This window comes from Oncorhynchus tshawytscha, linkage group LG05, assembly GCF_018296145.1.
Source record: "Oncorhynchus tshawytscha isolate Ot180627B linkage group LG05, Otsh_v2.0, whole genome shotgun sequence".
Classification (NCBI taxonomy): Eukaryota; Metazoa; Chordata; class Actinopteri; order Salmoniformes; family Salmonidae; genus Oncorhynchus; species Oncorhynchus tshawytscha.
Window position 1 is genome coordinate 1,475,875 of NC_056433.1, and position 25,953 is coordinate 1,501,827.

Below are 25,953 nucleotides of genomic sequence, written 5' to 3' on the forward strand. Positions count from 1 at the left end.
ATTACACCTAATCTCCTTCCCAGACACTTCCACCCACATGTGCGGAAGGCCTGGTGGAACAACGCATCAAACTTGGCCTTCATTAGTTAGGGTTAGGGTTCAAATCAAATGTTTATGAGATAGATTGTGGAAATGGGTTTAGCCATCATTATGACTTTCTGATTGGGATAAGTAGTGATGATGACAAGTACTTTACTCAGTAAGGTCACTACAATAGAATTCAATATAGTCATGACGTTACACCAAGAAACACCTTGATGAAAGCCCCCAACCTACAGAAACACCTTGATGAAAGCCCCCAACCTACAGAAACACCTTGATGAAAGCCCCCAGAAACACTACAACCTACAGAAACACCTTGATGAAAGCCCCCAACCTACAGAAACACCTTGATGAAAGCCCCCAACCTACAGAAACACCTTGAAAGCCCCCAACCTGAAAGCCCCCCTAAGAAACACCTTGATGAAAGCCCCCAACCTACAGAAACACCTTGATGAAAGCCCCCCTACAGAAACACCTTATGAAAGCCCCCAACCTACAGAAACACCTTGTCCCCCAACCTCAGAAACACCTACCCCCAACCTACAGAAACACCTTGATGAAAGCCCCCCAACTTATAGAAACAGGTCTCTACCACAACAATATAATGAGTCATACCACACAGTGCTGGTCCCAGTCAGGTCTCTAACAACAATATAATGAGTCATACCACACGGTGCTGGACCCAGTCAGGTCTCTAACAACAATATAATGTGTCATATCACACGGTTCTGGTCCCAGTCAGGTCTCTAACAACAATATAATGAGTCATACCACACAGTGCTGGTCCCAGTCAGGTCTCTAACAACAATATAATGAGTCATACCACACAGTGCTGGTCCCAGTCAGGTCTCTAACAACAATATAATGAGTCATACCACACGGTGCTGGACCCAGTCAGGTCTCTAACAACAATATAATGAGTCATACCAAACAGCCTTATTCTAAAATTGATAAAATAGTTTTTTCCCCTCATCAATCTACACACAATAGCCCATAATAAAATCACAATAGCCCATAATGACATCTCAATAGCCCATAATGACAGAGCAAAAACATGTTTTTAGAAATTTTAGCAAAAGTATTACAAATAAAAGGATTCAGTCTCTTTAACTCTTTGTGGAAGCACCTTAGGCAGTGATTACAGTCGCGAGTCTTCTTGTGCTTTTCTTTCAAAAACATTTCTGTACATAAATATACTTAACCATTTCAATTGATCCATTCTGCAGAAGCTCCCATCTAGAGTGAATCTAGTGCATTAATCTTAAGATAGTCACGTACAGTGCCTTGCGAAAGTATTCGGCCCCCTTGAACTTTGCAACCTTTTGCCACATTTCAGGCTTCAAACATAAAGATATAAAACTGTATTTTTTTGTGAAGAATCAACAACAAGTGGGACACAATCATGAAGTGGAACGACATTTATTGGATATTTCAAACTTTTTTAACAAATCAAAAACTGAAAAATTGGGCGTGCAAAATTATTCAGCCCCTTTACTTTCAGTGCAGCAAACTCTCTCCAGAAGTTCAGTGAGGATCTCTGAATGATCCAATGTTGACCTAAATGACTAATGATGATAAATACAATCCACCTGTGTGTAATCAAGTTTCCGTATAAATGCACCTGCACTGTGAGTCTCAGAGGTCCGTTAAAAACGCATATTTGTACCTTGTCAGCTCGGGGGTTTGAACTCGCAACCTTCCGGTTACTAGTCCAACGCTCTAACCACTAGGCTACCCTGCCGCCCCTGAAGTGTCCAATGCAGGAGTGTCCTGAAGCCTGTATTGGACACTGTATGAAGGTGAACCTTCGTCCCGGTCTGAGGTCCTGAACGCTCTAGAGCAGGTTTTCATCAAGGATCACACTCTACTTTGCTCCGTTCATCTTTTCCTTGATTTTGACTAGTCTCCCAGTCCCTGCCGCTGAAAAACATCCCCACAGCATGTTGCTGCCACCACCATGCTTCACCATAGGGATGGTGCCAGGTTTCCTCCAGATGTGACGCTTGGCATTCAGGCCAAAGAGTTCAATCTTGGTTTCATCAGACCAGAGAATCTTGTTTCTCATGGTCTGAGAGTCCGTTAGGTGCCTTTTGGTAAACTCCAAGCGGTCTGTCATGTGCCTTTTACTGAGGAGTGGCTTCTGTCTGGCCACTCTACCATAAAGGCCTGATTGGTGGAGTGCTGCAGAGATGGTTGTCCTTCTGGAAGGTTCTCCCATCTCCACAGAGGAACTCTGGTGCTCTGTCTGAATGACCATTGGGTTCTTGGTCACCTCCCTGACCAAAGGTTCTTCTCCCACGATTGCTCAGTTTGGCCGGGCCGCCAGCCCTAGAAAGAGTCTTGCTGGTTCCAAACTTCTTCCATTTAAGAATAATGGAGGCCACTGTGTTCTTGGGGACCTTCAATGCAGCAGACATGTTTGGTACCCTTCCCCAGATCTGTGCCTCAACACAATCCTGTCTCGGAGCTCTACGGACAATTCCTTCAAACTCATGGCTTGGTTTTTGCTCTGACATGCACTGTCAACTGTGGGACCTTCTATAGATAGGTGTGTCCAATCGATTTGGGGAAAACCTGAAAAAAAACTGGGAAAAACCCCTGGAGAAAATGGAATTTGGGGGGAAAAAGTAAGTAGGGAAAAGGACTAAACAGATTGAAATGGACTGAACAGATTGAAAAGGACTGAACAGATTGAAAAGGACTGAACAGATTGAAATGGACTGAACAGATTGAAAAGGATTGAACAGATTGAAAATAACTGAACAGATTGAAAAGGACTGAACAGATTGAAAAGGACTGAACAGATTGAAAAGGACTGAACAGATTGAAAAGGACTGAACAGATTGAAAAGGACTGAACAGATTGAAAAGGACTGAACAGATTGAAAAGGACTGAACAGATTGAAAAGAACTGAACAGATTGAAAAGGACTGAACAGATTGAAAAGGACTGAACAGATTGAAAAGGACTGAACAGATTGAAAAGGATTGAACAGATTGAAAATAACTGAACAGATTGAAAAGGACTGAACAGATTGAAAAGGACTGAACAGATTGAAAAGGACTGAACAGATTGAAAAGGACTGAACAGATTGAAAAGGACTGAACAGATTGAAAAGAACTGAACAGATTGAAAAGAACTGAACAGATTGAAAAGGACTGAACAGATTGAAAAGAACTGAACAGATTGAAAAGGACTGAACAGATTGAAAAGGACTGAACAGATTGAAAAGGACTGAACAGATTGAAAAGGACTGAACAGATTGAAAAGAACTGAACAGATTGAAAAGGACTGAACAGATTGAAAAGAACTGAACAGATTGAAAAGGACTGAACAGATTGAAAAGGACTGAACAGATTGAAAAGGACTGAACAGATTGAAAAGGACTGAACAGATTGAAAAGAACTGAACAGATTGAAAAGGACTGAACAGATTGAAAAGAACTGAACAGATTGAAAAGGACTGAACAGATTGAAATGGACTGAACAGATTGAAAAGGATTGAACAGATTGAAAATAACTGAACAGATTGAAAAGGACTGAACAGATTGAAAAGGACTGAACAGATTGAAAAGGACTGAACAGATTGAAAAGGACTGAACAGATTGAAAAGAACTGAACAGATTGAAAAGAACTGAACAGATTGAAAAAGGGGTGACTAAAGTGTTGTCATCCTGCAGCACAGCATTGTGGGGGAAGTTGAAGTAAGGTCCATTATTGTCTATGCACCCAAGAGGGAAAGAAGTTGGGCCATCCTAGAAATGTTTTAGAGTCATATAATGCAGACACTTTTATACAAAGCGAATGCATTCATGCATGAATGCATTTTTTCCCGGGAATCAAGCCTTCTATCCTTTGTTGCATTGCTCCACCAAGACGTAGGACAGGGTTATAAATGCTTTGTGAAGCCACAATTTAACATGATTTATAAGGCCTTTATTAAGCTGTGCTTATGCCACCCTTTATAAAGCACATGCTTCTATCATATTCAACATAGTGGGTTATGTCACACAGTTATGCCACATTTATCAACCCTGTATAAAGCATGATATACGGTTATAGACGATGTGTAACATGTGTAGTGTTTATGAAGGCTTTATGAGCTGCACTTAATTTAAAGATGGAACAGAAAAGGTCATAGTCCTAACTGGCCAATACCACAGACCTCTAGGTTCACAACAACAGACCTCTAGGTTCACAACAAAAGGCCGTACCAATACCACAGACCTCTAGGTTCACAACAACAGGCAGTACCAATACCACAGACCTCTAGGTTCACAACAACAAGGCCGTACCAATACCACAGACCTACCAATGTACCACAGACCTCTAGGTTCACAACAACAGGCAGTACCAATACCACAGACCTCTAGGTTCACAACAACAAGGCCGTACCAATACCACAGACCTCTAGGTTCACAACAACAGACCTCTAGGTTCACAACGACAGGCCATACCGATACCACAGACCTCTAGGTTCACAACAACAGACCTCTAGGTTCACAACGACAGGCCGTACCGATACCACAGACCTCTAGGTTCACAACAACAGACCTCTAGATTCACACCAACTGACCTCTAGGTTCACAACGACAGGCCGTACCAATACCACAGACATCTAGGTTCACAACAACAGACCTCTAGAGTCACAACAACAGAACATAGGTTCACAAAGATAGGCCGTACAAATACCACAGACCTCTAGGTTCACAACAACAGACCTCTAGTCTTCACAACAACAGGCCGTACCAATACCACAGACCTCTAGGTTCACAACAACAGGCCATACCAATACCACAGACCTCTAGGTTCACAACAACAGGCCGTACCAATACCACAGACCTCTAGGTTCACAACAACAGACCTCTAGGTTCACAACAACAGGCTGTACCAATACCACAGACCTCTAGGTTCCCAACAACAGACCTCTGGGTTCACAACAACAGACCTCTAGGTTCACAACAACAGACCTCTAGTCTTCACAACAACAGGCTGCACCAATACCACAGACCTCTAGGTTCACAACAACAGGCCGTACCAATACCACGGACCTCTAGGTTCACAACAACATACCTCTAGGTTGACAACAACAGGCCGTACCAATACCACAGACCTCTAGGTTCACAACAACAGACCTCTAGGTTCACAACAACAGGCTGTACCAATACCACAGACCTCTAGGTTCACAACAACAGACCTCTAGGTTCACAACAACAGACCTCTAGGTTAACAACAACAGACCTCTAGTCTTCACAACAACAGGCCGTAACAATACCACAGACCTCTAGGTTCACAACAACAGGTCATACCAATACCACAGACCTCTAGGTTCACAACAACAGGCCATACCAATACCACAGACCTCTAGGTTCACAACAACAGACCTCTAGGTTCACAACAACAAACAGGCTGTACGAATACCACAGACCTCTAGGTTCACAACAACAGACCTCTAGGTTCACAACAACAGACCTCTAGGTTCACAACAACAAACAGGCTGTACCAATACCACAGACCTCTAGGTTCACAATAACAGACCTCTAGGTTCACAACAACAAACAGGCTGTACCAATACCACAGACCTCTAGGTTCACAACAACAGACCTCTAGATTCACAACAACAGACCTCTAGGTTAACAACAACAGACCTCTAGTCTTCACAACAACAGGCCGTACCAATACCACAGACCTCTAGGTTCACAACAACAGGCCGTACCAATACCACAGACCTCTAGGTTCACAACAACAGACCTCTAGGTTCACAACAACAGGCCGTACCAATACCACAGACCTCTAGGTTCACAACAACAGACCTCTAGGTTCACAACAACAGACCTCTAGGTTCACAACAACAGGCCGTACCTCTGAGATGCTGTTGTTGTCGTCATCATCAGCAATCTCAGCGCTGTGACGACTCGTCTCTTCCACAGCCGCACGCGTCTGGTAGCCATGGTTACCATGACTTCTCCTCCCCTCCTCCACCCCTACACAGTCTGGAGAGGATACCTGACAAAAGACAAAGAGAAAATAGGAACTTTATGTATCTTGCTTGAGAGGTATGACTGATACCTTGTGGACAGGTGGACAGTGAGTAATACCTTGCTCTCTCTGTGAAGGTGGACAGTGAGTAATACCTTGCTCTCTCTGTGAAGGTGGACAGTGAGTGATACCTTGCTCTCTCTGTGAAGGTGGACAGTGAGTGATACCTTGCTCTCTCTGTGAAGGTGGACAGTGAGTGATACCTTGCTCTCTCTGTGAAGGTGGGCAGTGACTGATACCTTGCTCTCTCTGTGAAGGTGGACAGTGAGTGATACCATGCTCAGTGACTGATACCTTGCTCTCTCTGTGTAGGTGGGCAGTGAGTGATACCTTGCTCTCTCTGTGAAGGTGGACAGTGAGTGATACCTTGCTCTCTCTGTGAAGGTGGGCAGTGAGTGATACCTTGCTCTCTCTGTGAAGGTGGGCAGTGTGTCTCCTCCCCTCTGATCTGTAGACACTGATCTCCTCCTCTCCTTTAGCCTCCCTCCAGTTTAGCTGTTTCCTACACACACACACACATACGCACTTTTGAGGACTAGGTCTAGGTGTGTTTTTGATTTGATTTGACTATCATTATTTGACACTCCTTTTTCTCCCCAATCCAACTGGTCGTTACAGTCTCATCGATGCAACTCCCGTACGGACTCGGGAGAGGCGAAGGTCGAGAGCCGTGTGTCCTCCGAAACACGACCCAATCAAGCAGCACTGCTTCTTGAGACAACAGCCACTTAACCCGGAGAGCCAGCCGCACCAATGTGTCGGAGGAAACACCGTACACCTGGCGACCGCGTCAGCGTCCACTGCGCCCGCTAGTGCGCGATGGGACAAGAACATCCCTGCCAGCCAAACCCTCCCCTAACCCGGACGACGCTGCGCCGCCCCATGGGTCTCCCGTTCACAGCCGGCTGCGACAGAGCCTGGAATCAAATCCAGAATCTCTAGTTGCACAGCTAGCACTGCGATGGAGTGCCGTAGACCACTGTGTCACTCGTCCCCCAGCTCAGGGACCAGTACCCTCCTGCTCCATGCTACCAGGTCTGTATTGTGTTTGTTACCTGAGCTCAGCGTCCCCCAGCTCAGGGACCAGTACCCTCCTGCTCCATGCTACCAGGTCTGTCTCTGTGGCCATCTGGCTCCGGGGGGCATTGCTGTGCATCTGTCTCACCCCCTCGATCTGACCACTGCGACGCAGACCCACGTTGGGGGGAGTGAACCTCTGGGGGGGGGGTACGGTTAGCACCAAAGGTATCCAATTTTAGTCCTGTGTAAAAGCAACTGAGTGTAAATTGTTGACTAAAATAATGAACTGTCTCGGCTGGTGTGTTTACCTCTGTTGTGTGTGTCGGTAGACAGTCTCTGGTCCTGCTCCTGTTGAAGTCTGTGAATCATGTTGTCTAGAGGAGAGGCTCCTTCAACAGCCTGTTCACTGACCACCTGGTTCAGGCCTGAAACAGAGACAGAGAGACAGAGAGGGACAGACACAGAGAGAGTGAAAGAGAGACAGAGAGAGAGAGAGAGAGAGAGAGAGAGAGAGAGAGAGTGACAGAGAGAGAGAAAGAGAGACAGAGAGAGAGAGAGAGAGAGAGAGAGAGAGAGAGAGAGACAGAGAGGAGAGAGACACAGAGGAGAGAGAGAGGAGAGAGAGAGGGAGAGAGAGGAGACACAGAGAGAGAGAGAGAGAGAGAGAGAGAGAGAAAGAGAGACACAGAGAGAGAAAGAGAGACAGAGAGAGAGAGAGAGAGAGAGAGAGAGAGAGAGAGAGAGAGAGACACAGAGAGTGAAAGAGAGACAGAGAGAGGGAGAGAGAGAGACAGAGAGAGAGAGAGAGAGAGAGAGAGAGAGACAGAGAGAGAGACACAGAGAGAGTGAAAGAGAGACAGAGAGAGAGAGAGAGAGACAGAGAGAGAGAGAGAGAGAGAGAGAGAGAGAGACACAGAGAGAGAAAGAGAGACAGAGAGAGAGAGAGAGAGAGAGAGAGAGAGAGAGAGAGAGAGACAGAGAGAGAGAGAGAGAGAGAGGGAGAGACACAGAGAGAGTGAAAGAGAGACAGAGAGAGAGAGAGAGACAGAGAGAGAGAGACAGAGAGAGAGAGAGAGAGAGAGGGAGAGACACAGAGAGAGTGAAAGAGAGACAGAGAGAGAGAGAGAGAGAGAGAGAGAGAGAGAGAGAGACAGAGAGAAAGAGAAAGACAGAGGGAGCGACACAGAGAGAGACACAGAGAGAGAGAGAGAGAGACACAGAGAAAGAGACAGAGAGAGAGACACAGAGAAAGAGACAGAGAGAGAGACACAGAGAAAGAGACAGAGAGAGAGACACAGAGAGTGAAAGAGAGACAGAGAGAGAGAGAGAGAGAGAGAGAGAGAGACAGAGAGAGAGACACAGAGAGAGACACAGAGAAAGAGAGAGAGAGAGAGAGAGAGAGAGAGAGAGAGAGAGAGAGAAAGAGAGAGAGAAAGAGAGAGAGACACAGAGAGAGAGAGAGAAAAAAAGAGAGAGAGAAAAAGAGACACAGAGAGAGAGAGAGAGAGAGAGAGAGAGAGAGAGAGAAACAGAGACACAGAGAGACATGTTTAATATATACAGTGGGGTCCATAATTATTGATAAAATAAACATTCAAATACTGAGCTATATTGTTCCAAAACATGTGGAAATTATATTATACTAATGCAAATGCATTATAAAGAGATTTTGTATAACAAGTATTCAAAATGATTGACACCTGTTTTCAATACCTTTCAATACCTCACCTTGAGGATAACGACGCTGAGCCTTTTTATAAAATGTTTTATAAGTTGGAGAACACATTGGGAGGGATCTTAGACCATTCCTTTATACAGACTCCTTCCATATCCTTGATATCCTTTGTCTGTGCTTATGGGCTGACCTTTTCATTTCAAATCACAGGTTTTCAATGGGTTTCAAGTCCGGAGACTCAAATCAATAACATCTGCTAACCATGTGTATGTGGCCAATAACATCTGCTAACCATGTGTATGTGACCAATAACATCTGCTAACCATGTGTATGTGGCCAATAACATCTGCTAACCATGTGACCAATAACATCTGCTAACCATGTGACCAATAACATCTGCTAACCATGTGTATGTGACCAATACCATCTGTTAACCATGTGACCAATAACATCTGCTAACCATGTGACCAATAACATCTGCTAACCATGTGCATGTGGCCAATAACCATCTGCTAACCATGTGACCAATAACCATCTGCTAACCATGTGTATGTGACCAATAACCATCTGCTAACCATGTGACCAATAACATCTGCTAACCATGTGACCAATAAACATCTGCTAACCATGTGATCAATAACATCTGCTAACCATGTGACCAATAAACATCTGTTAACCATGTGACCAATAACATCTGATTTGATCACTGAGTACCACTCTTCATATGTTCAAGCATAATGGTGGCTGCATCATGTTATGGGTATGCCGGCAAGGACTAGGGAGTTTCTTACGATAAAAATAAACAGAATAGAGCTGAGCACAGGTAAAATCCTAGAGGAAAACCTGGTTCAGTCTACTTTCCACCAGACACAGGGAGACGAATTCACCTTTCAGGTGACTCACTGACAAACTGATATGTGCCTGAGGAGGAGGAGGAGGTGACTCCCTGACAAACTGACATGTACCTGAGGAGGTGGTGACTCCCTGACAAACTGACATGTACCTGAGGAGGAGGTGACTCCCCGACAAACTGACATGTACCTGAGGAGGAGGAGGTGACTCCCTGACAAACTGACATGTACCTGAGGAGGAGGAGGTGACTCCCTGACAAACTGACATGTACCTGAGGAGGAGGAGGAGGTGACTCCCTGACAAACTGACATGTACCTGAGGAGGTGACTCCCATCTGTGGTATGAGCTGTTGGTCTCTGCAGCTCTCCCGTCCGGGTACGAGGCGTTGGTATGGAGGAGGGTGGGGGTTCCCGTCCACGTCCACCAGGAAGGGAGGGGGCATGAGGTGTGGTGCCTGCTGGGTCTGCTCGTCCAACACGTAGTTATTAACATCGCGGATCAACGGGCGGTAGTCAGTATGGAAAAACATCTGATCTGCTATCTGAGGGAGGGAAAGATTTGGTTTATAGTGTAGATTTGTTGAGTAGTTTTACAACAAGGTTGCAGACTACTATACTAATAGTAGAAGCAGTATAGTATCATAGTAGTATTGCAGTAGTATTGCAGTAGTATAGCAGTAGCAGTTGTAGAAGTAGCATATTATTGTAGTAGTATAGTAGTAGTAGACGTAACATAATACCGTAATTGTATAGTAGCAGTATCATAATAGTATAGCATCATAGTAGTAGTAGTGCTAGTAGTAGCAAAACCATTGTAGTAGTAGTATTAGTAGTAGTAGTAGTAGTAGTAGTAGTAGTAGTAGTAGTAGTAGTGCTAGTAGTAGTAGTCGTAGCAGTAGTAGTAGTAGTAGTAGTAGTAGTAGTAGTAGTAGTAGTAGTATTGGTAGTAGTAGTAGTAGTAGTGCTAGTAGTAGTAGTAGTAGTAGTAGTAGCAGTAGTAGTAGTATTGGTAGTAGTAGTAGTAGTAGCAGTAGTAGTATTAGTAGTAGTAGCACTAGTAGTAGTAGTATTAGTAGTGGTTGTAGTAGTAGTAGTATCATTAGTAGTATTAATAGTAGTAGTAGTGCTAGTAGTATTGGTAGTAGTAGTAGTAGTGGTAGTAGTCGTAGTAGTGCTAGTAGTAGTAGTAGTAGTAGTAGCAGTAGTAGTAGTTCTAGTAGTAGTAGTATTAGTAGTAGTATTAGTAGTAGTATTAGTAGTAGTATTAGCAGTAGTAGTAGTAGTATTAGTAGTAGTAGTAGCGCTAGTAGTAGTAGTATTAGTAGTGGTTGTAGTAGTAGTAGTATCATTAGTAGTATTAATAGTAGTAGTAGTGCTAGTAGTATTGGTAGTAGTAGTAGTAGTAGTAGTAGTAGTAGTAGTGCTAGTAGTAGCAGTAGTAGTAGTAGTAGTATTAGCAGTAGTATTAGCAGTAGTAGTAGTATTGGTAGTAGTAGTAGTAGTAGTAGTAGTAGTAGTAATAGTAGCGCTAGTAGTATTAGTATTAGTAGTAGTAGAAGTAAAGTACCTCGGGGGGCATAGTAGTTGTAGTATTGTAGTAGTAGTATAGCATCATAATCGTAGTAGTCGTAGTAATATTGTAGTATAGTGGTAGAATTAACATATCACAGTAGTAGTATAGTATTAAGGCAGTAGTAGTAGTATAATATCGTAGTAGTAGTAGTAGTAGTAGTAGTATAGTACAGTAGTCATAGAAGTAGTAGTTGTATAGTATTGTAGTAGACGTAGCAATAATAGCAGTGGTATTATAGTACAGTAGCAATACTAGTAGTGGTAGTAGAACAGTATTGTAGTAGTTGTATCATAGTATAGTATCATAGTAGTAATGCAGTATCATAGTAGTTTAAGTTGTATAGTGCCGTAGCAGTAGTAGTAGTAATAGTGTAGTAGAAGTAGTATAGTATTGTAGTAGTAGCATAGTACCGTAGTAGTAGTAGTAGTAGAAGTAGAGTATAGTAGTACTATAGTATCATAGTAGTTGTAGTAGTACAGTATCATAGCAGTAGAAGTATTAGTAGAAGTAAATTATCATAGTAGTATAACAGTAGTAGCAGTAAAAGCAGTATAATATCATAGCAGTAGTATTAGTGTATTATTGTACAAGTAGTTGCACTAGTAGTAGTATAGTAGCATAGTGACACAGTAGTACAAGTAACATAGTATTATATTAGTAGTAGTAGTAGTATGGTATCGCAGTAGTCACATGAGTTGTAGTATAGTAGTAGTAGCAGTATGGTATAGCAGTAGTAATATTGTAGCATAGTAGTAGTAGTAGTAGTAGTAGTAGTAGTAGTAGTAGTAGTAGAGTATCACAGTAGTTGTGGAAGTAGTGGTATAGTATCACATTAGTAGTGGTAGTAGTAGAACTGGTATTGTATTGTAGTAGATGTAGCCATAGTAGTAGTAGTAGTAGTAGTAGTATTGTAGTACAGTAGCAAGAGTAGAAATTGTATAGTAGTAGTGGTAGTAGTATAGTATCATAGTACCATAGTAGTATCATAGTATAGTATAATAGTAGTAGGTAACAGGCTAGGGAACACGGTCACCACCGATAAATCCATGATTATCGAAAACTTCAAAAAGCATTTCTCAACGGCTGGCCATGCCTTCCGCCTGTCTACACCAACCTCGGCCAACAGCTCCGCCCCCCCACGCAACTACTCGCCCAAGCCTCTCCAGGTTCTCCTTTACCCAAATCCAGATAGCAGATGTTCTGAAAGAGCTGCAAAACCTGGACCCGTACAAATCAGCTGGGCTTGACAATCTGGACCCTCTATTTCTGAAACTATCCGCCGCCATTGTCGCAACCCCTATTACTAGCCTGTTCAACCTCTCTTTCATATCGTCTGAGATCCCCAAAGGATTGGAAAGCTGCCGCAGTCATCCCCCTCTTCAAAGGGGGAGACACCCTGGACCCAAACTGTTACAGACCTATATCCATCCTGCCCTGCCTATCTAAGGTCTTCGAAAGCCAAGTCAACAAACAAGTCACTGACCATCTCGAATCCCACCGTACCTTCTCCGCTGTGCAATCTGGTTTCCGAGCCGGTCACGGGTGCACCTCAGCCACGCTCAAGGTACTAAACGATATCATAACCGCCATCGATAAAAGACAGTACTGTGCAGCAATCTTCATCGACCTTGCCAAGGCTTTCGACTCTGTCAATCACCATATTCTTATCGGCAGACTCAGTAGCCTCGGTTTTTCGGATGACTGCCTTGCCTGGTTCACCAATTACTTTGCAGACAGAGTTCAGTGTGTCAAATCGGAGGGCATGCTGTCCGGTCCTCTGGCAGTCTCTATGGGGGTGCCACAGGGTTCAATCCTCGGGCCGACTCTTTTCTCTGTATATATCAATGATGTTGCTCTTGCTGCGGGCGATTCCCTGATCCACCTCTACGCAGACGACACCATTCTATATACTTCCGGCCCGTCCTTGGACACTGTGCTATCTAACCTCCAAACGAGCTTCAATGCCATACAACACTCCTTCCGTGGCCTCCAACTGCTCTTAAACGCTAGTAAAACCAAATGCATGCTTTTCAACCGTTCGCTGCCCGACCTTGAATATGTGGACATCTATAAGTACCTAGGTGTCTGGCTAGACTGTAAACTCTCCTTCCAGACTCATATCAAACATCTCCAATCGAAAATCAAGTCAAGAGTCGGCTTTCTATTCCGCAACAAAGCCTCCTTCACTCACGCCGCCAAACTTACCCTAGTAAAACTGACTATCCTACCGATCCTCGACTTCGGCGATGTCATCTACAAAATTGCTTCCAACACTCTACTCAGCAAACTGGATGCAGTTTATCACAGTGCCATCCGTTTTGTCACTAAAGCACCTTATACCACCCACCACTGCGACTTGTATGCTCTAGTCGGCTGGCCCTCGCTACATATTCGTCGCCAGACCCAATGGCTCCAGGTCATCTACATGTCCATGCTAGGTAAAGCTCCGCCTTATCTCAGTTCACTGGTCACGATGGCAACACCCATCCGTAGCACGCGCTCCAGCAGGTGTATCTCACTGATCATCCTTAAAGCCAACACCTCATTTGGCCGCCTTTCGTTCCAGTTCTCTGCTGCCTGTGACTGGAACGAATTGCAAAAATCGCTGAAGTTGGAGACTTTTATCTCCCTCACCAACTTCAAACATCTGCAATCTGAGCAGCTAACCGATCGCTGCAGCTGTACATAGTCTATCGGTAAATAGCCCACCCAATTTTACCTGCCTCATCCCCATACTGTTTTTATTTATTTACTTTTCTGCTCTTTTGCACACCAATATCTCTACCTGTACATGACCATCTGATCATTTATCACTCCAGTGTTAATCTGCAAAATTGTAATTATTCGCCTTCCTCCTCATGCCTTTTGCACACAATGGATATAGACTCCCCTTTTTTTTCTACTGTGTTATTGACTTGTTAATTGTTTACTCCATGTGTAACTCTGTGTTGTCTGTTCACACTCCTATGCTTTATCTTGGCCAGGTCGCAGTTGCAAATGAGAACTTGTTCTCAACTAGCCTACCTGGTTAAATAAAAAAAATATAAAAAAAATTAAAAAAATAGTAGTGCAGTATTGTAATAGTAAAAGTAGTATAGTAGCATAGTAGTCGAAGTAGTATAGTATCATAGTAGCAGTTGAAGTAGTATCAGTAGTATAGTATTGTAGTAGTAGTAGTAGTACAGTAGTAGTGGTAGTAATAGCATCATAGTAGTATAGTATCATAGTAGCAGTAGTAGTAGCAGAGTATCGTAACAGTAGACATATTAGTAGTATAGCATCGTAATAGTCGCAGTAGTAGTACAGTATCGTTTAAGTAGTATGGTGTAGTAGTAGTAATAGTAGAGCATAGTGTAGTGGTACTATCATAATATAGGATTAGTAGTGCTACTGGTAGTAACAGTAGTAGTAGTAGCAGTATTGTAATATAGTAGTAATATTATGAGTAGTAGTGGTAAAGTGGTGTAGTAGTAGTAGTAGTAGTAGTAGTAGTAGTGTTATAGCAGTGTAGTATAGTAGCAGCAGCTGTAGTGGTAGAAGTAGTAGTGGTATAGTATTATAGTAGGAGTATAGCAGTAGCAGTATAGTAGTAGTATAGTAGTAAAATGGTAATATAGGAGTAGTAGTTCTAGTTAGTAGTTCTAGCAGTATTGTAGTAGTAGTAGTAGTAGTAGTAGTAGAAGTAGTATTTTAGTAGTAGTAGTGTTATAGTATTGTAGTAGTAGTAGTAGTAGAAGTAGTATTATAGTAGTAGTAGTAGTGTTATAGTATTGTAGTAGTAATATAGTATAGGATTAGTATTATAGTAGTAGTAGTGTTATAGTATTGTAGTAGTAATATAGTATAGGAGTAGTAGGTCTAGGTAGTAGTTCTAGCAGTATTGTAGTAGTAGTAGTAGTAGTAGTAGTAGTAGTAGTGTTATAGTATTACAGTAGTAATATTGTATAGGAGTAGTAATGTTATAGTATTGTAGTAGTAATATAGTATAGGATTAGTATTATAGTAGTAGTAGTGTTATAGTATTGTAGTAGTAATATAGTATAGGAGTAGTAGGTCTAGGTAGTAGTTCTAGCAGTATTGTAGTAGTAGTAGTAGTAGTAGTAGTAGTAGTAGTAGTAGAAGTAGTATTATAGTAGTAGTAGTAGTGTTATAGTATTGTAGTAGTAATATAGGAGTAGTAGTTCTAGCAGTATTGTAGTAGTAGTAGTAGTAGTAGCAGTGTTATAGTATTGTAGTAGTAATATAGTATAGGAGTAGTATTTTAGTAGTAGTAGTGTTATAGTATGGAGGTAGTAATATAGTATAGGAGTAGTAGTTCTAGCAGTATTGTAGTAGTAGTAGAAGTAGAAGTAGTATTTTAGTAGTAGTAGTGTTATAGCATTGTAGTAGTAGTAGTAGTATTGTAGTAGTAATATAGAATAGGAGTGGTAGTTCTAGTTAGTAGTTCTAGCAGTATTGTAGTAGTAGTAGTAGTAGTAGTAGTAGTAGAAGTAGTAGTAGTGTTGTAGTAGTACTATAGTATAGGAGTAGAAGTTCTAGTTAATAGTTCAAACAGTATTGTAGTAGTAGTAGTAGTAGTGTTATAGTATTGTAGTAGTGATATAGCATAGGAGTAGTATTATAGTAGTAGTGGTAGTAGTAGTGTTATAGTATTATAGTAGTAATATACTATAGGAGTAGTAATGGTGTAGTATCGTAGTAGTAATATAGTATAGGAGTGGTATTATAGTAGTAGTAGTAGGTGTCTGGCTAGACTGCAAACTCTCCTTCCAGACTCATATCAAACACCTCCAATCAAAAATCAAATCAAGAGTCGGCTTTCTATTCCGCAACAAAGCCTCCTTCACTCACGCCGCCAAGCTTACCCTAGTAAAACTGACTATCCTACCAATCCTCGACTTCGGCGATGTCATCTACAAAATGGCTTCCAACACTCTACTCAGCAAACTGGATGCAGTTTATCACAGTGCCATCCGTTTTGTCACTAAAGCACCTTATACCACCCACCACTGCGACTTGTATGCTCTAGTCGGCTGGCCCTCGCTACATATTCGTCGCTAGACCCACTGGCTCCAGGTCATCTACAAGTCCATGCTAGGTAAAGCTCCGCCTTATCTCAGTTCACTGGTCACGATGGCAACACCCATCCGTAGCACGCGCTCCAGCAGGTGTATCTCACTGATCATCCCTAAAGCCAACACCTCATTTGGCCGCCTTTCGTTCCAGTTCTCTGCTGCCTGTGACTGGAACGAATTGCAAAAATCGCTGAAGTTGGAGACTTTTATCTCCCTCACCAACTTCAAACATCAGCTATCTGAGCAGCTAACCGATCGCTGCAGCTGTACATAGTCTATTGGTAAATAGCCCACCCATTTTCACCTACCTCATCCCCATACTGTTTTTATTTATTTACTTTTCTGCTCTTTTGCACACCAATATCTCTACCTGTACATGACCATCTGATCATATATCACTCCAGTGTTAATCTGCAAAATTGTAACTATTCGTCTACCTCCTCATGCCTTTTGCACACATTGTATATAGACTCCCCCCTTTGTTTTCTACTGTGTTATTGACTTGTTAATTTGTTTATTCCATGTGTAACTCTGTGTTGTCTGCTCACACTGCTATGCTTTATCTTGGCCAGGTCGCAGTTGTAAATGAGAACTTGTTCTCAACTAGCCTACCTGGTTAAATAAAGGTGAAATAAAATAAAATAAAATAAAAAGTAGTAGTGTTATAGTATTGTAGTAGTAGTAGTAGAAGTAGTATTATAGTAGTAGTAGTGTTATAGTATTGTCGTAGTAGTAGTAGAAGTAGTATTATAGTAGTAGTAGTGTTATAGTATTGTAGTAGTAGTAATATAGTATAGTAGTAGTAGAAGTAGTAGTATAGTGGTAATGTTATAGTATTGTAGTAGTAATATAGTATTGTAGTAGTAGTATTATAGTAGTAGTAGTGGTAGTAGTAGTGTTATAGTATTGTAGTAGCAATATATTATAGTAGTAGTATAGTAGTGTTATAGTATTGTAGTAGTAATATGTATAGTAGTAGTAGTGTTATAGTATTGTAGTAGTAATATAGTATAGGAGTAGTAGCCTCCTAGTGTGTACCTTGTCATACTTGCTGCTGGAACCAAAGCAGCAAAGTGCTGTCCAAGATGAGCAGGTGACCATGTGAGTCTGTAGATGAATAAACAGCAAAGTGCTGTCCATCAGGACTACACTTACAGTCAAATACCGCCCCATGGCCTTGACCTTCAATCTGGAAAATGGGAAAATGTAGAGTAGTTACCATAGATGAATAAACACTGATCACCATTCACTCTGAATATTTTCAATGCATTTTTTATGTCTCGTGCAAAAATAAAAAGGGTTTTACCGTGAGTTTACCCTCCACTACATCACTGGTTAGAGGGTGTTACTGTGAGTTTACCCTCCACTACATCACTGGTTAGAGGGTGTTACTGTGAGTTTACCCTCCACTACATCACTGGTTAGAGGGTGTTACTGTGAGTTTACCCTCCACTGGTTAGAGGGTGTTACTGTGAGTTTACCCTCCACTACATCACTGGTTAGAGGGTGTTACTGTGAGTTTACCCTCCACTACATCACTGGTTAGAGGGTGTTACACTGGTTAGAGGGTGTTACTGTGAGTTTACCCTCCACTACATCACTGGTTAGAGGGTGTTACTGTGAGTTTACCCTCCACTACATCACTGGTTAGAGGGTGTTACTGTGAGTTTACCCTCCACTACATCACTGGTTAGAGGGTGTTACTGTGAGTTTACCCTCCACTACATCACTGGTTAGAGGGTGTTACTGTGAGTTTACCCTCCACTACATCACTGGTTAGAGGGTGTTACTGTGAGTTTACCCTCCACTACAACACTGGTTAGAGGGTGTTACTGTGAGTTTACTGGTTAGAGGGTGGTTAGACTGGGTTTACCCTTACTGTGAGTTTACCCTCCACTACATCACTGGTTAGAGGGTGTTACTTTACATCACTGGTTAGAGGGTGTTACTCCACTACAACACTGGTTAGAGGGCTGTGAGTTTACCCTCCACTACATCACTGGTTAGAGGGTGTTACTGTGAGTTTACCCTCCACTACATCACTGTTAGAGGGTGTTACCCTCCACTACAACACTGGTTAGAGGGTGTTACTGGTGAGTGTTACTGTGAGTTTACTGGTTAGAGGGTGTTACTGTGAGTTTACCCTCCACTACACCACTGGTTAGGGGTGTGCTGAGTACTCGGACAAAACAAGTATTTTAACGGATAAGGATCATTATGATTATTGTAAATGTCTGTCATCGAGGAGAAAAAAAAAAAAATTTCAGACGCCAGCACGCATCTCTCTTTCACTCAAACAGTGTGAAGCGCTGCGTGCTCCAATCTACTTTTGGCTAGTTCTTCGGTCTGTGAAGAAACAGGGTATCAGTTGAGCCTGCTGCAACGATTGGATTAGAAAAAAACGCTGCTCTCATTGAAGGAACATAACGATGCTCTCTGAGTGACAGAGCAGTAATGAAGGAACATAACGATGCTCTCTGAGTGACAGAGCAGTAATGAAGGAACATAACGATGCTCTCTGAGTGACAGAGCAGTAATGAAGGAACATAACGATGCTCTCTGAGTGACAGAGCAGTAATGAAGGAACATAACGATGCTCTCTGAGTGACAGAGCAGTAATGAAGGAACATAACGATGCTCTCTGAGTGACAGAGCAGTAATGTGACTTTGAGGTATAGGCTTCATCGATATTTAAAGTGCACTCCTGGGTTTTCCGATCCTGAGTAAGTCTGATTACAAGTATCAAGTGTGATAAAATGGATACAATTACAAATACGAGTATGACAGTATCAGCACAGCATCGTTTATCACACTTGATACTTGTAATCAGACTTACCCAGAACCATCATAAATACACACACACCCCACCTGCCCCCCTGTCTCACCATGTTGAAGTAGGATCGTATCTTGACCCCTCGGGCCAGGTCCCAGACGATGGCATTCCCATCATGCCCGGCGCTGAACAGGATGCGGGGGTCAAAGGGGTGTGGCTCCAGGACAAACACCTCGTCCTCATGACCCTGGGATCGATCAATAAATGAATCCATCAAAGTAGTGTGTGTGTGTGTGTGTGTGTGTGTGTGTGTGTGTGTGTGTGTGTGTGTAGTGGTGTAATGTACTTAAGTATAAATACTTTAAAGTACTACTTAAGTCGTTTTCTGGGGTACCTGTACGTTACTATTTATGTTTTTAACAACAGAGCACATCCCTGGTCCTCCCTACTGCCTCTGATCTGGAGGACTCACTAAACAGAGAACATCCCTGGTCATCCCTACTGCCTCTGATCTGGAGGACTCACTAAACAGAGAACATCCCTGGTCATCCCTACTGCCTCTGATCTGGAGTACTCACTAAACAGAGAACATCCCTGGTCATCCCTACTGCCTCTGATCTGGAGGACTCACTAAACAGAGAACATCCCTGGTCATCCCTACTGCCTCTGATCTGGAGGACTCCCTCAACAGAGAACATCCCTGGTCATTCCTACTGCCTCTGATCTGGAGGACTCACGAAACAGAGAACATCCCTGGGCATCACTACTGCCTCTGATCTGGAGGACTCACTAAACAGAGAACATCCCTGGTCACCCCTACTGCCTCTGATCTGGAGGACTCACTAAACAGAGAACATCTCTGGTTATCCCTACTGCCTCTGACTGGAGGACTCACTAAACAGAGAACATCCCTGGTCATCCCTACTGCCTCTGATCTGGAGGACTCACTAAACAGAGAACATCCCTGGTCATCCCTACTACCCTCTGATCTGGAGGACTCACTAAACAGAGAACATCCCTGGTCATCCCTACTGTCTCTGATCTGGAGGACTCACTAAACAGAGAACATCCCTGGTCATCCCTACTGCCTCTGATCTGGAGGACTCACTAAACAGAGAACATCCCTGGTCATCCCTACTGCCTCTGATCTGGAGGACTCACTAAACAGAGAACATCCCTGGTCATCCCTACTGCCTCTGATCTGGAGGACTCACTAAACACAAATGCTTTGTTTGTAAATGATGTCTGAGTGTTACTTGGTGTGCCGCTGGCTATTCATAAATACTTTTTTTTTTAAATAACATTTGTGCAGTCTTAATATTTGGACTTTTTTATTATTCGTACTTTTACTTTTGATACTTAAGTATATTTATAACCAAATACTTTTAGACTTCTACTCAAGTAGTATTTTACTGGGTGACTTTTAATTTGACTAGAGTCCTTTTCTATTGAGGTATCTTTATTTGTACTCAAGCACAATAAGCAGAGCCCCAATTGGGTACTTTTTCCACCACTGGTAACAAGAAGCAGCGCCCCAATTGGGTACTTTTTCCAACACTGTGTGTGTGTTTGTACCATCAGTATGTGGATGAGGTTTCCGGTGGTGGAGTTCCAGACTTTGAGCGTCAGGTTGTTGGCAGCGGTGATGACTGTGTTGTCGTGACGATCCCAGGCTACCATGGTAACCTTCAGCTTGGTCACCTTGTCCTCCAGCGGAGGGGGATTGTACTTCCTGGTAAACAGATGACATCACAACATTAATAATTACATCACAAATCAGAGCTCTAAATTAAGGTTTTTCATTTGGTAGGACAAGTTAGAAGCACAACAAAATGTAGGCGCACCAGAAAATAAATCTATATTTTTTTATGGATTGAGATATATAGCCTTGATGAATTCCATCTACTTCTGAAAGACATGTTCTAGAAACTAATATGGAACCCTGTATAGATGGTTCAACAGCTTATTTCACCAAATGTTTTTTTAATCAGAAATTATTGTTTGAATGGCGTTCTAAGGTTCTATGTGCTGCTTGAGGTTCGCTCCCAGGCTGTGTCACAGACGGCCGTGACCGGGACAAGAGCAGCCCCATAGGGAGGGTTAGGGGAGGGTTTGGCCAGGGAGCTTTCCTTGTCCCAACGAGATCTAGCAACTCCCTGTGGCCTGCAAGCTGACTTCTGTCAGTCAAACAGTGTTTCCACCGACACGTTGGTGAGGCTTCTGGGATAAACGAGCAATGTGTTAAGAAGCACCACGGTTTGGAGGGTTTCAGAGAACACATCTCGATCTTCGCTTCTCGAGCCTGTTGGGGAGCGATGAGACAAGATCGTTACTAGCGATTGAATATCACGAGATTGGGGAGAAAAATGGGGCAAAATTTTGAACAAAATAATTTCTAATGATTGCTTGGTACCTTCATGTGCATAACATATCATGTTTCAGATTATATATATATAGTTTCCACTTTTTTTCTCCCCAATTTCATGAAAACAATCTTGTCTCATCGCTGCAACTCCAATCATGCGTCTTCCGAAACATGACCCGTAAACCTGCGCTTCTTAACATCCACTCACTCAACACGGAAACTAGCTGCACCAATGTGTCTGAGGAAACACTGCTCAACTGACTACCAAAATGAACCTGCTGGCGCCACAAGGAGTCATTAAAGCGCGATGACCAAACCCCCCCCCCCATGGCCAAGCCCTCAACTAACCTGGACAATGCTGGGCCAATTGTGCGCCGCCCTATGGGACTCCCGGGTCACGTCCGGTAATGACACAGCCTGAGATCGAACCGGGGTCTGTAGTGACGCCTTAAGCACCTCAAGCATTTCCTTAGCCCGCAGCACAACTCGGGAGGCCTATTTCAGATTTCTTTATTCATAGACTTGATATGTGTATGACATTTCTTTTTGCAAACAGCTATTTACAGTGCCTTCCAAAAGTATTCACCCCCTTGGCGTTTTTCCTATTTTGTTACATTACAACCTGTAATTTCAATTGATTTTTATTTGATTTCATGTCACGGACATATACAAATTAATCCAAATTGGTGAAGTGAAATTTTTAAAATTACTTGTTTCAAAATTGTTCTAAAAAATAAAAAAACTGAAAAGTGGTGTGTGCATATGTATTCACCCCTTTTACTATGAAGCCCGTAAATAAGATCTGGTGCCACCAATTACCTTCAGAAGTCACATAATTAGTTAAATAAAGTCCACCTGTTTGCAACCTAAGTGTCACATGATCTGTCACATGATCTCGGTATATATGCACCTGTTCTGAAAGGCCCCAGAGTCTACAACACCACTAAGCAAACGGCACCATGAAGACCAAGGAACTCTCCAAACAGGTCAGGGACAAAGTGATTCTATATGATTCTACATGTTACTACATGATTCTACATGTTACTACATGATTCCACATGCTACTACATGTTACTACATGATTCCATATGATTCTACATGATTCTACATGTTACTACATGATTCCACATGCTACTACATGTTACTACATGATTCCATATGATTCTACATGTTACTACATGATTCTACATGTTACTACATGATTCTACATGTTACAACATGTTACTACATGATTCTACATGTTACTACATGATTCTACCTGTTACTACATGTTACTACATGATTCTACATGTTACTACATGATTCCATATGATTCTACATGTTACTACATGATTCTATATGTTACTACATGATTCTATATGTTACTACATGATTCTACATGTTACTACATGATTCTACATGTTACTACATGATTCCATATGATTCTACATGTTACTACATGATTCCATATGATTCTACATGTTACTACATGATTCTATATGTTACTACATGATTCTATATGTTACTATATGATTCTACATGTTACTACATGATTCTACATGTTACTACATGATTCCATATGATTCTACATGTTACTACACGATTCTACATGTTACTACATGATTCCATATGATTCTACATGTTACTACATGATTCTACATGTTACTACATGATTCTACATGTTACAACATGTTACTACATGATTCTACATGTTACTACATGATTCTACCTGTTACTACATGTTACTACATGATTCTACATGTTACTACATGATTCTACATGTTACTACATGTTACTACATGATTCCATATGATTCTACATGTTACTACATGATTCTACATGTTACTACATGTTACTACATGATTCCATATGATTCTACATGTTACTACATGATTCTATATGTTACTACATGATTCTACATGTTACTACATGATTCTACATGTTACTACATGATTCCATATGATTCTACATGTTACTACACGATTCTACATGTTACTACATGATTCCATATGATTCTACATGTTACTACATGATTCTACATGTTACTACATGATTCTACATGTTACAACATGTTACTACATGATTCTACATGTTACTACATGTTACTACATGATTCCATATGATTCTACATGTTACTACATGATTCTATATGTTACTACATGATTCTATATGTTACTACATGATTCTACATGTTACTACATGATTCTACATGTTACTACATGATTCCATATGATTCTACATGTTACTACATGTTACTACATGATTCTACATGTTACTACATGATTCTACATGTTACTACATGATTCCATATGATTCTACAAGTTACTACATGATTCTACATGTTACTACATGATTCTACATTTTACTACATGATTCTACATGTTACTACACGATTCTACATGATTCTACATGATTCTACATGTTACTACATGATTCTACAAGTTACTACATTATTCTACATGATTCCATATGATTCTACATGTTACTACATGATTCCATATGATTCTACATGTTACTACATGATTCTACATGTTACTACATGATTCTACATGTTACTACATGATTCCATATGTTACTACATGATTCTACATGATTCTACATGTTACTACATGATTCTACATGATTCTACATGTTACTACATGATTCTATATGATTCTACATGTTACTACATGATTCCATATGATTCTACATGCTACTACATTATTATATATGTTACTACATGATTCTACATGTTACTACATGATTCTACATGTTACTACATGATTCTACATGATTACTACATGATTCTATATGTTACTACATGATTCTACATGTTACTACATGATTCTACATGTTACTACATGATTCTACATGTTACTACACGATTCTACATGATTCTACATGTTACTACATGATTCTACATGTTACTACATGATTCTACATGTTACTACATTATTCTACATGATTCTACATGTTACTACATTATTCTACATGTTACTACATTATTCTACATGTTACTACATTATTCTACATGTTACTACATTATTATATATGTTACTACATTATTCTACATGATTCTACATGTTACTACATGATTCTACATGTTACTACATGATTCTACATGTTACTACATGATTCTACATGATTCTACATGTTACTACATGATTCTACATGTTACTACATGATTCTACATGTTACTACATGATTCTACATGATTCTACATGTTACTACATGATTCTACATGATTCTACATGTTACTACATGATTCTACATGTTACTACATGTTACTACATGATTCTACATGTTACTACATGATTCTACATGTTACTACATGATTCTACATGTTACTACATGATTCTACATGTTACTACATGATTCTACATGTTACTACATGATTCTACATGTTACTACATGATTCTACATGATTCTACATGTTACTACATGATTCTACATGATTCTACATGTTACTACATGATTCTACATGTTACTACATGATTCTACATGTTACTACATGATTCTACATGTTACTATGATTCTACATGATTCTACATGATTCTACATGATTCTACATGTTACTACATGATTCTACATGATTCTACATGTTACTACATGATTCTATATGATTCTACATGTTACTACATGATTCTACATGTTACTACATGATTCTATATGATTCTACATGTTACTACATGATTCTACATGATTATACATGTTACTACATGATTCTACATGTTACTACATGATTCTACATGATTCTACATGATTCTACATGATTCTACATGATTCTACATGTTACTACATGATTCTACATGTTACTACATGATTCTACATGTTACTACATGATTCTACATGATTCTACATGTTACTACATGATTCTACATGTTACTACATGATTCTACATGTTACTACATGATTCTACATGTTACTACATGATTCTACATGATTCTACATGTTACTACATGATTCTATATGATTCTACATGTTACTACATGATTCTACATGTTACTACATGTTACTACATGATTCTACATGTTACTACATGATTCTACATGTTACTACATGATTCTACATGATTCTACATGATTCTATATGTTACTACATGATTCTACATGTTACTACATGATTCTACATGTTACTACATGATTCTACATGTTACTACACGATTCTACATGATTCTACATGTTACTACATGATTCTACATGTTACTACATTATTCTACATGATTCTACATGTTACTACATGATTCTACATGTTACTACATGATTCTACATGATTCTACATGTTACTACATGATTCTACATGTTACTACATGTTACTACATGATTCTACATGTTACTACATGATTCTACATGTTACTACATGATTCTACATGTTACTACATGTTACTACATGTTACTACATGATTCTACATGTTACTACATGATTCTACATGTTACTACATGATTCCATATACATGTTACTACATGATTCTACATGTTACTACATGATTCTACATGTTACTACATGATTCTACATGATTCTACATGATTCTACATGTTACTACATTATTCTACATGTTACTACATGATTCTACATGATTCTATA

General features: G+C 40.9%; 1 protein-coding gene across 1 annotated transcript in view; it reads right to left on the reverse strand.

Annotated features, from left to right (window-relative positions):
* Window positions 1-25,953, reverse strand: part of LOC112237152 (pleckstrin homology domain interacting protein) — a 111,843-nt gene that overhangs the window by 47,448 nt on the left and 38,442 nt on the right. The window contains 9 exon segments of the mRNA XM_042321299.1: window positions 5,903-6,046; window positions 6,139-6,381; window positions 7,159-7,295; window positions 7,408-7,524; window positions 9,942-10,167; window positions 17,312-17,338; window positions 17,340-17,462; window positions 19,159-19,293; window positions 20,622-20,778. Of these exon segments, the coding sequence (XP_042177233.1) occupies window positions 5,903-6,046; window positions 6,139-6,381; window positions 7,159-7,295; window positions 7,408-7,524; window positions 9,942-10,167; window positions 17,312-17,338; window positions 17,340-17,462; window positions 19,159-19,293; window positions 20,622-20,778 (1,309 nt within the window).